This window comes from Chroicocephalus ridibundus, chromosome 1 (assembly GCF_963924245.1).
Source record: "Chroicocephalus ridibundus chromosome 1, bChrRid1.1, whole genome shotgun sequence".
NCBI classification, from domain to species: Eukaryota; Metazoa; Chordata; class Aves; order Charadriiformes; family Laridae; genus Chroicocephalus; species Chroicocephalus ridibundus.
In genome coordinates, this window is record NC_086284.1 from 36,386,813 (window position 1) to 36,399,064 (window position 12,252).

General features: G+C 42.8%; 1 protein-coding gene across 3 annotated transcripts in view; it reads right to left on the minus strand.

The window, feature by feature from the left end:
* Positions 1 to 8,997, minus strand: part of AKAP11 (A-kinase anchoring protein 11) — a 44,507-nt gene extending 35,510 nt beyond the window's left edge. For all 3 annotated transcript variants that reach the window (XM_063334972.1, XM_063334961.1, XM_063334951.1), the window contains exons 1-2: positions 8,867 to 8,997; positions 3,009 to 3,116 (exon numbers count right to left, since the gene is read on the minus strand). In XM_063334972.1, the coding sequence (XP_063191042.1) occupies positions 3,009 to 3,068 (60 nt within the window). In that variant the 5' untranslated portion in view covers positions 3,069 to 3,116; positions 8,867 to 8,997. The remainder of the gene's footprint in view (positions 1 to 3,008; positions 3,117 to 8,866) is intronic.
* Between the last annotated feature and the right edge of the window lie 3,255 nt (positions 8,998 to 12,252).

Below are 12,252 nucleotides of genomic sequence, written 5' to 3' on the forward strand. Positions count from 1 at the left end.
TAGCAATGAGTGGTCAATACGATACAGCACTGAAAATAGCAAACGTGACCTAGTACGCATCCTTTAATGCAAGAACTGATATCATCAGAATCACTGAGAAGGACATCCCATATAATTGCACGTACAGTATCATCCACATGTAAAAAGAAGATTAACTCACAACCAGCACAGAAAGTAGGACTATGAAGGATAATCACTGGAATGCAGAGGCTGTCATACAAAAGCAGACTAAAACCTTAGTTTACACAGTTTCCAAAAACCAAGGCTAACAGAGGACAGATCACCAACTGTAAAAACATCACGAGAGTGAACATAGGCAAAAAAAAAAATAAAACTATTTAAGCCAAAGAATAATGACATCCATGAAAAATGGGTATAAACTTCCTGTGAATAGCTTCAGCTGGAATTCATAAGATTCTTAGCTATTACAGCAGTGTGGTTCAAAAAGACAAAAAACAGCAGCACGTTGTGGTGGTTTTCGGGGTTTTTTTGTGAGACTATATTTAACAACTTTTTCATGTTCTTATCAAAATTGTGCTTGTGACAGCAAAGGACTGTACTCACTTTTGCCAATTTGACAACAAAAGCAAGTTCTCTCACAACCCTAGTCTAGGAGACATGCAACTACCTTAAAAACTGAAAACTAGCAAATTCCCAAGAATATAAGCTCAGTTTAGGTAAGGACAAGAGGTCATCTTCAACATTTGTTTTTATAAATAGTACAACTACTTCCAATTTACATAGACATATGGGCAAAAAATCCCAAGCAACCTATAAAGCTCTAACTTGCTAGGCCTGCGTACTACTCCTTTACAGAAATTCCAGTCCCGTGTCTCAAAGAAATCCTATTTCAATTGTGAGCACAGACATCAAACTTACTAAGTCATGCGAGGGGAAAAACACAAATATCCTCAAAGGTGTGCAGAGCAAGACAGACGCAAACATCTGAAAACCCTTGTCATGCCTCTAGCTCAAATGAGCAATTCAAGGTTTTGCACTGTCCCTTTTGTGGCCAGCAAATCAAGAAGTCATTATCTGTAGATCCTTCAGAATACACTGAAGGAAATTCTATACTAATTGGTCTCATGAACTATTTCAAACAATCCAGAAACCTGTAAGATGCCACGATCTGCAGAAAAATCAAGTCCAGTGTTGGAGAGTCATGTTTACTCTGCTCTTAAGTAACAAAGCAGCTCTTCCTGATTTCATGTCCTGTAAGATTTAAATGGACTGAATATTTTGAAATAATTTTGTAAAAAATGGAAACTTAAGACTTTAAATGTGCATACCACAACCACGCACTGATTTTTAAGAACTACTACTGCAACAATTCCTGCTAAGTATCACAAAGACGACATGAATCAGATTGCAAGATTCAATCAACAGAAGATGAAACAGTGTGATTCTGACCACCTTACTGCCTGGCTCTGAGAGAAAGAATGAAAGTTCCACACTATGATCTAAGTAGCCACCTCTCAGGGAAACATCAAGAGGAAGCAGACACAGATCAAAACATTGGAGTCTGGCTGTACGAAAATGTAGAGTTTAGCAAGACACTCAAGAAAGGTTGAATTCATGTTCCTAGAACCACACAGTCCAGAACGCTCAATGGCAACTAAGAGAGCAGTTCACACAGCTAGTATTTTAGGCAACCATTAGAATTAGTGAGGAATCACTGCTCATTGTCATTATTAGAAAGATGTTTCTGCAACCCAGAGGTTTAAAAACCTGGTCAGGGGTTGTTGGTTTGTTTTGTTTGATTTTTTAATTGAAGTGAAAAAAAACAAATAAAGGGCAGACTAAAAAGTCCTCTAAAATGCAGTTTATGTTCAGGTTAAGAATGCAAAATGACTTGACTGTTGTTAAAGAACTGTTTGAGCTGGAGATTGTTCATAAATCAATACAATAAAAGTTTTGATACCATGTGTCTTAAAGTGAAAGAATATCACCCATAATTACAAAGTGCTTAATGTATGGCAGTTAAGCTTCCATATCAGGACCTGGAACAACTAATTACGTGCCTGGCAGTCCCATAGTGCTTACCTTCACTTTAAAGCAGCTTCTATAGGTCCTATACCACAGACACTGTTTCCTTAAAACAACAAAATCTGCTTATGGAATAAAATAATGCAATTTTCATGCAACAAGATACTTCCTTGCTCAGTTTCTCCTCTTAAACGTTGCACACACTAGCAAGTAAAGAATTTATTAGTAACCAGGAAAGACCTGGAAAAATATTCATCTGTATTCAACTACTTTGAGAAATATGATTTGGTAAAAAAATTTGTTCCTTCAGGGTAAACTGCAATTTTCATTGAGTAAATGCTTATGGAAGTTGCAAGAAAGTTTAAGGAAAAGTATTTATGCTCTCCAAGCTAAAGTGACAACATTTAAAAGAATAAATAAACAAACAAATACTGTTAAAAAACCCCAATACCTTTCATAATTGCTAGACATATTTTCTTTTTCACCAAAACACTGCCTAGAAGTTCACGTAAACAGAAGGATAAGCCAGTCAAGAAACCAAAATCTAAAGATAAAGCCATTACAGTAAGCCCTAACACAGACTTCACAGAACAGTTTTCAATGAACACTACATATTTATATTTTTATTACATATTATTTTATTACATATAAACTTGAAAAATCTGTGTTCAAAATAAGTTATACTCCAATAAACAAGGGAAATTTTAGCAAATAAATGCAAAATTTTAGCAAATAAAATTTCATATTACTTTAAAACAAAAGGCAAAAGCATACACCCCCCTTCTTTAAATTGTTCTGTCTCACTGTTCAACAATGCTAAATATGCCAAAGCATAAAGCAAAAACAGTTTCTTTGCCTTCTTGATTAGACAATTACCAAAATTAAAACACGTAAAGAAAAAAAAAACCCACTCAAAAAAGCCCTAACCAAATCTATCAGTTCACTTGGTTCATTATTAGACTGTTGCAATAAAGACTGAAAAGCTCTGAATTTTTTTTTTTTGTTTAAATACAGGTAATTACCTTTTTCACAGATATTCTTGGCTTCATTCGATTGCCCTGAGCCCTGGCGTACATATCCATGATTTTACCAATCTTAGTATTCGATGAAAGAAGTCAGCTCAAAAATACCTATGAAAAACATTTACACTTGATTATTTTATGTTTCTCCATTTAGTTTGTATACATTTTGAAAATGCAAGTAGACAAAACAAGAACCAATAAAAACAATTAAAAGGCATTTTACAACTGAGAAAAATTAAACAGCACACCATCCATACTGATTGTTGACTTAATAAAAGGTACTACCATACTTATTTTTAAAACAATGCACAAATGTAAAAAACCTCTTACAGGTAGTTCCAACATTTTTCTTTCAAGGATGCGTTGAGGGGGCAGGGGGGAAGGAACATTGCATTAAATATTGTTCCACTACTGCTGATATCTGGTGAAGTTTATCAGCAGATTCCTGTACCATACCACGCACTGGAACTACCCTTCAACAATCTCCAGAAGAAAACGTACTACTTACCCACTCAACCAACTGGCCTATTTATTTCTGTCAACTCTTAAGTACTACAGACGAACACATGTGACTCCTGTTCAGGCTAACACGTATCAACAATCTCGTTCTCTGGCATTGCTCTGGGCTGTCCTGTCTCTGCTGGCAAAACACAGGACAATAGGATGCATTTCCCAGCACCCTTACTTTACCAAAGTAGGTCAGAAGAGCTCTTGCTCAAGTCAGCTACCCTTATTGATCTTAAATCTAACAACAACGAAAAAAAAGCAATGAAATCAAAACAAGTTTTTCAAGTTTCCCTGCTTAACCAGCAGCAATGAAAAGAAATAGAACAATCTAGTCTGTTTCATTCACCTCCACGTCCCCCAAAACAGGCAATAAATGTAGGGTATTAATAAAGACAGAAAGCTTGTGTTGGGCTTTTAAATTCTATGGAAGTTTTAATACTTCATCTTTTCCCAGGGTCACACAACTTCGCCAGGAAAAAGAACTCCTAGACTATCCAAAATAAACCAGGTAAGGAGCAAATGCATGTAAAGATGACTGCAAAATAAAAAAATAAACACCAAGACATCAGAGTATAGGTCTCCTTTGCACAACTGACTGGCTAGATTTTCTCAATCTCATCTCAAGCACATATTTAACCTTTATACGGGAAAGAAATTTTTATATGGGTTTGTTCTTCAGTATATGTAATTTAAATAATACGATGAGTAGTGGCATCAAGTAATTGCACTCTTCATCCCCCCCTCAGCACCTATAAAAGTAACACCTCCTCAAAAATAAAACAGCAAGAGATTATTAGATATTATTAGATACATCTATTCACATTCCACCTCAATTTCTGCTTTCCTTCATGAAGATGAACTTGCTAGAACCTTAGAAGAAAAGTTACACTTATGTAAATAAACTGCAACATTTTAATCTCTGGAGCACAGCATCTCTCTTAACAGGATGTCTGAAGTTTGGATAATTAAGACAATGACATGAAGCAGCTAGGTACGTGTTAGACACATTATATATATATTATATATAAATATAATAAATACAAATAGAAAAATCATAGCAAACTTCTGTGGATGGAAGATTAAAAAAACCAACGATGCTTCTGTTGAGACTCAAGAGTTTAAAAAAAAGAAACAAAAAAACAACAAAAGCCACGAAACAACAGCAAGCAAGAAAAATAAATCCAACTCACTTGTCCCTACTGCTCTATCTTAAGCAGCTAATCCATTCTGTTAATCTAATCACATTAGGGAAATACTCTTGGACGCATCCTTGTCCTAAGAAGAGCCATCTACAGGAAAAGCTGGTTTCTCACACAGGGTCAAGTCAATTCCTTGAGCTCTGCATTTTTGGACTGATCACTCCTTGCAGCAAAAGCCCGGCATAGCAAAATCATGGAGATGACTTTATAACCATGTTGTGTCCCACAGTATTTGCTCAGACGCAGTAGTCTACAGTTACACTGCCTTCAGGCCGTACGTTCAGTAGTTTCCTGTGGCATCAGCTAGTAAACTCTGGAGACATGAGCATCATCACAGAGCCACCTGCAGTGTCACCTACCTCATGAAACCAACAGTCTCATAAATCACAGTACAAACTCTGAAAGATGCTGGACAGAAACTGTACTGGTTTATCAACACACCACCATAACCATTTTGTTGTGCCTGCATCCTGTCCTTCCGTACTTGAGTTACGCAGGTTGTCCCCACCACCTACAGCATCACAGCTCTCCATCTTCCATTTCAGAGAAATCTGAAGGGTCCCACTTGTTCAACAGCACAATGAAATCTGAAAGTGTTCCTTTTAATATATAAAATTATTATCAATTTTCAAAGGAACAAATGGCCAATCATCTGTGAAGTACCAAAACTTTAACTGGAAAGGAAGTGAAAGCACTGGCAAACAAAACAGCCTGGAAATAGCTTGTTTCTTGTGCAAATAAAACCTACCCTTTAAAATTATTTTTATTTCTGCATATTGTATTTGACTATGAAAATTCATTTCCTCCTACTGTAAACTCAAAAAAAAAAGAGGAATAAATGGCATTAAGTATCAGATGCAGGAGGACAAGGACTTTGCTGTTACTGAATAACTATCAGTAGATGCGGAAAAAAAGAAAAAATTGATCATGCGAACAACTGATAAATACCCACACAAACTTTAACCATCTCTACCTTTCCAAAAAGGTGGATCATCTTAAGTCCATTTTTATGGCGATTTGTTGAGAAATACCTTTCTCACCAGACCACGTAATAAGCATTTAGTTATCTTGTCCAGTCTTGTTTGAATGTACGTTAAGGATCAAAATTAAATAGCGAAATCAGCTTAAGGGAATCCAACAGGAGTTTTGCCATAAATTTCATCTCTTTGTATAAATTTATCCTATGCCTAAATTTGTTAGAAGCCAGTGTGTACTGACAACAGTTAGCTGACAGAAAGGAAGAAAACTTATTTTTGGCTGTAAAGTGCAAATGTGCTGAGTATATCTAAGAGATTAATTTAATATTAATATTATTAATCTAATAGCTAGAGAAGCGTATATGTACATGTACACATCTATGTGAAAGTCATACAAGGACATGAGGAATTTGAACCATATAGGCAATAAATCTCAACTATATGTAATATGTTCTTATTTTATGAGACCCCACCTGGAGTACTGCATCCAGCTCTAGGGCCCCCAACGTAATAAGGACATGGACCTGTTGGAGCAGGTCCAGAGGAGGGCCACCAAGATGATCAGAGGGCTCAAGAACCTCTCTTAAGAGGACAGGCTGAGAGTGTTGGGGTTGTTCAGCCTGGAGAAGAGAAGGCTCCAGGGAGACCTTATTGTGGCCTTCCAGTACATAAAGGTGGACTACAGGAAAGATGGGGAGGGACTCTTCATCAGGGAGTGTAGCAATGGGGAGGGGTAATGGTTTTTAACTCAAAGAGGGTAGATTTAGATTAGATATTAGGAAAAAATTCTTGACTGTGAGGGTGGTGAGACACTGGAACAGGTTGCCCAGAGAAGTTGTGGATGCCCCATCCCTGGAAGTGTTCAAGGCCAGGCTGGATGGGGCTTTGAGCAGCCTGGTCTAGCGGGAGGTGTCCCTGCCCATGGCAGGGGGGTTGGAACTACATGATCTTTAAGGTCCCTTCCAACCCAAACCATTCAATGACTCTACAGTTACATTTCCAATAAAAGATTCTAGCTGAGGACAACAATATATCTGTGATTATGTTTCAAAAAAGTATTTTTTGCCGTAGTACTGTTAAAAAAAAAAAAATCTTTCTTTTAAAGCCTAAGTATTTTTTTTTTATCTTCAACACAATGATCTGAAGCAGCCAAAAGAACTTTGCTGATGCTTTGCAAATCCAGGTTTAATTGAATACTGAGCTGTGAAAGATTCATCCCAAATATCAAATTTAAAAATACCTTAGAAATAAGACGCACCCTTTTGTAACGTTAGCAAAACAATTGCTATTGAAATCCAAATGAAACAAGCCTATACTGACAAGCGGGCAGAATAGTCTAATGGATCCTTTTCTTTTTCTCATTTTTAATGATTTATCACTTTCACTAATTGGGTTGGCAGTCTTGAAAAATTCTGTTTTATAAAATGACAAGTTGTCTTTACCACAGCCACAGCAACACTAAGAGAAGAGGGCAGGAGGGAATATATCTCTGTTAGACAGCACAATTATGAAAGGCTGAATTTTCTTTTTCTTGTTTGGTTCTAACTGTTTTACATTGTATTCTTGTTACATAGAGGCATGACATGAATACCAAGCTTCACCAATTTCAAAAGAATCCTTCATTTTCTCTGCCTAGATCAACACTAAAAATCATTGCCCCCACCTTCCCCCCAGTCCTGGGTCTGGATCCTCAAACACGGCTTGAGAAAAAAAATTACTACTCATTCTACCACAAATATCTATCATTCTAGATTTTGTGCTTTGTGCAAATAACTTTTAGTTTCTGTACTTTATTTCATTGTGTATTTCATACATAACATAACTAAACCAATTAAGTTGGGGGGTATATTAATTTCTAAGCAGTAGCATTTCCTCACACAATCTTATTTCCCCTTAGATAGAACTTCACCAAAGAATACCTTCTTTAGGAGGTATTTAAAAATACTAAAAATATAAAAATACTTTATTTTTTTTTTACCCATATTATGCCATCAACCAAGATGGCATAATTGAATTACCATGCCTTAAAAAAAAAAAAAACCTCGTCTTGCCTGTAAACCAAGAAACTCACCTGGACAAATGTGACAAAAATTGTTTTAAAATATTTGATTTCTCAAGAATGAATTAAATATTGGCAGTATCTGTCACAAAAGGCTAACAGTACAATTCTGAAATAATCTTGCAAATATGAAGCACCTTAAGGCTCTTCCCAAGTGCAACACGGATAAATTAAGTGTATTGTATTACCATTGATTTTAGTACCACTGATCCTTCCCAAATACAATGTAACTCCTTTTTTGCGTCCCTATCTCACTCTGCTAATATCCCAGATGCTTCAGTAAGAAGGTTATAATACCAGATCCACAGTTCGTAACTCCCCGCCCGCCCCCCCCCCCCACCTTTGGATAGTGGGGGGAAATCAGAGAACGCTGCTTCAGTCATAAAGAATGCCCCTCAAAAGAACCAAGAAAGTAAACGAGGGATACACATTGTTCCTCCTCCCCTCGGGGAGGAGGAACGTGGGGAGGGAGGGGGAGGAGACACTTTTAAAAAGCGAAATATTGAGAATGGGGTGAACTTATTTAACCCGTGTGCATCAACCGCGAGACACCCAACGCAGGAGGCAACGCGAACTTACTTCAGCCGCCGTGCAGCAACCACGGCAACACGGGCACGACCCAGGCTCCAGCCGGGACGGCGGACAACCCCTGCCGAGGGGGACTGCCCACCCAGCCGCTCCCACCAGCAGGCCTCCGGCGCAGGCCGCCGCGCCTACCGAGGGGCTCTCCGGGAAGGAAGGAGGCATGCTGCCAACACCTCACCCCCCGCCCGGCTCCGCGGGTCTCGGGGCCAAACCGCTGCGTTACCCCCCTCCCTGTGTCCCACCCCCGCCTCCGCACCCTCCCCTCAGGTGCGTGTGGCCCGTCCGGGGCTGCACCGCCCCAGGCCACACGGAGCCGGCTGGGGAGGTGCCAGCAGCGCCTCCTCCCCGCAGGGAAGGGCGGCTGGGTAGTGGGGGATGCTCTGCTCCTCCTCCGCCGCCACCTGTGGGAGCGATCCCCAGCCTGACAGGCCGGGAGGCTGCCCCCCGGCCCTGCGCGGGGAAGGGAAGCGGCGGTCCCCCCTCAGCAGGCCAGCGGGGGGTGGGGGAGAGGGAAGAGCGGACGCCCCGTACCTGACCGCCTCCTCAGTACCCGGCTCCCGCAGCCATTTCACTGCCAAAAGCCACTGGAGCCGATCCCGGCCCCGCCGGCCCCGGCCCCGGCCCCGTCAGCGCCGCCGCGGCGCAGCGCCCCTCCGCCGCCCGGTCCGGCCCGGCCCCTCCCCCTCCGGGCCCCGCCCCCGCTCTCGCGACGCTTCCCACCCCCACGCAGACTCGCGCGCCTCCGGGAGGGGGGGGGCGGGGCCAGACGTCACGTGGCGGCCGGTGGCCGGCGCCCCCATTGGCGGGAATTGGGAGAACCCCGCGGGAGGGGCGGGGCCGGGTCGTTGCGCGCGTCCCCCCGCTGTCCGCTCGCGCCCGCCGCCGGGGTCGCGCGCGTCCGGCGAGGGCGTTAGGGCCGTTACGGGCCTCTGGGGGCCGTACTTCCCTCACGGGAGGAAAAGGCAGCTTGTGCCTGGATGGCCGTGAGAGGAGCACCCTCCCGCCGGGTCTCCCCAGGCCCTCTCAGGGAGGGGGCCGCGGGCTGGGTGGAGCTGCCCTCCCCCCCCCTCTCCCGCAGCATCATTATTAGGAAAAATTTCTACAAAACCCGCGAAAAGGTTATCAAAGCGCTGGAACAGGCTGCCCAGGGAAGTGGTGGAATCGCCATCCCTGGAGGTATTTAAAAGACAGGTGGATGTGACACCAGAAGGCTGTGCCGCCATACAGAGAGACCTGGACAGGCTGGAGAGTTGGGCAAAGAGGAACCTCATGAAATTCAACAAGGGCAAGTGTAGGGTGCTGCACCTGGGGAGGAATAACCCCATGCACCAGTACAGGTTGGGGGCTGACCTGCTGGAGAGCAGCTCAGCTGAAAGAGACCTGGGAGTCCTGGTGGACAACAGGATGACCAGGAGCCAACAATGTGCCCTTGCGGCCAAAAAGGCCAATGGCATCCTGGGTTACATCAAGAAGAGTGTGGCCAGCAGGTGGAGGGCGGTCATCCTCCCCCTCTACTCTGCCTTGGTGAGGCCACACCTGGAGTACTGTGTCCAGTTCTGGGCTCCCCGGTTCAAGAAGGACGGGGAACTGCTGGAGAGGGTGCAGCAAAGGGCTACCAAGATGATTAGGGGATTGGAACACCTCTCATGAAGAAAGGCTGAAGGATTTGGGTCTCTTCAGTCTGGGAAAAAGACGGCTGAGGGGGGATCTCATCAACGCTTATAAATACTTAAAGGGTGGGTGTCAGGAGGATGGGGACAGGCTCTTTTCAGTGGAGCCCGGCAACAGGACAAGAGGTAATGGGCACAAACATGAGCATAAGAAGTTCCACCTAAACATGAGGAGGAACTTCTTGACTTTGAGGGTGGCAGAGCCCTGGAACAGGCTGCCCAGAGAGGTGGTGGAGTCTCCGTCTCTGGAGACATTCAAAACCCGCCTGGACGCGTTCCTGTGCAACCTGCTCTAGGTGACCCTGCTCTGGCAGGGGGGTTGGACTAGATGATCTCCAGAGGTCCCTTCCAACCCCTACCATTCTGTCATTCTGTGATTCTGTGATACTTAGCGACATGGTTTAGTGGTGGTTTCGTCAGTTTTACATCGATGGTTGGACTTGATGATCTGAAAGGTCCCTTCCAACCTAGGCAATTCTATGACTCTGTGATTCTGTCACCCACAGGAGAGCCTCTGCATCTTGCCTCGCATGGTCCCAGCCACAGCAGCCATGGCACAGCTGCAGTCAGGATCTGCTCTGCAGCACGGAGCTTGACTCTCTTTTTCTGGGTAGTTGCAGCCTTTTGCAAAGCCCTCAGGAAGTTGCGTACTAAGCTCTGTACTCCGAGATGTGAGGGAGAGTAGACTTGTGAGGTGGGTCTTTCCTGCCTAGTCAGTCTGGACTGGAGGCCTGCCTTCTGGTTGCTCATGAAAGCCTCTCGTGCCAGGCTTGCTTTCCAGCTGGCTGGCTGGCTCAGCAGGGTAGATAGGTTAGAGGGTAGAATCTGGTTTGTCAGACGGGGCACAGACAGAAAACTGTCAAAGCCTATCTGAATTTCCTACGCCTTCCTCCCTTCCCACTCCTTTTTAAACTCAGTGCCACTGGATTCCTCTCTGCATCAGGTGTGCTATTTACTCCAGCAATTATGCAATTTATTTTCAAATCCTCATGAGTTATGATGGAGATGTTGGGGCCTGGGATTTCTTTCTGTTTGCATGGAAACGGTAACCTCACGTAGCTTCCCAACATCACTTCATTTAAGCAGCATCTCCTTCAGACACTAACCTGACAACAATGAGGAGGACACAAATAAGGAAGTGTGTTGAACAATATGTGATGGATAGCCTCACACTGTCAGCTAACAACTCTGTCCCTCCCCCAAAGAGAGACTCCTGGAATCCGGACAGGTCTTTCTGAGACTTGGCATATGAGAGCGAACCTCAGCAGGAGGAACAACAGAGAGTTCCACTGTGGCTACAGGCACAGACAAGGCGGCATGTGGTTGCAACAGCTTCTGGAAGCCAGAAAAGAAAGAACCCCCAATGCTGAATTCAGCAAGAATCCAAAAGTTTGTATACTGGAGGAGGGGGTAGGGAAGAAAAAAGAAAAAAAAAATCAGAAAAATATGCTAGACTGGTAGCTTGTTCAGAATTGGGGGGTTTAAAAATCTAACCTGACCACTAGACAGAGAGACCGCTCTGACTTTGTAGGTTACATTTTTCTTCTGCGTACCACCTGAGCCCTATAAAAAGGATATAAGAATTTTTGCTACTGGATCTCCATCACTTTTCCGGATAATTCCTGCTTCTGCCTAGCTTCTGTTTTTACTTAAGCTGTGTCTTTTATTTCTCTTTAGTCCTTGATCATACGCTGTTTCTGGGTTGTGTAATCAGACACTTTAGAAGTCGGAGGGTGCGTACTCACTCATTTTGCCAACAGGTCAGATAAACTACATTTTAATTTACCCTAAAAACTAATAAGCTGTGCGACAAAGCCCACAAACCATGCACAGACTAGGTAGATAAAAGAAACAAAGGATTATGGGTTCTAAAGTATGTCACAGTGTTAGCTAAGTGGGACAAATAAAAGGTTTCTTACATTCCCAGAGACTGCAGGTCCCTATGGGATGGCAATAAAGTGAATGAATAATAGAATCAAATTTAAGTTTCAGTGCCCATTGAGACCAGCCTGGCTTGGAAATACACTGTCATTTGAGTAAAAAAAAAATCAACAGTTTTGCACATCTTTGGTTAACCAAAAAAATACCTCTTTTGACCAACTCCTCCTTTCAAAATACTTTTCAGTTTTCATAAAAAGAAAAAATTCCGTGAGAGGGTTTTGTTGTTTCTCATGTATCAAGACTTACAGTAAGGAGAAATCATCCAAAACAAAATAGATCTGGAAGCAATGTAAACATGAGAAAGCA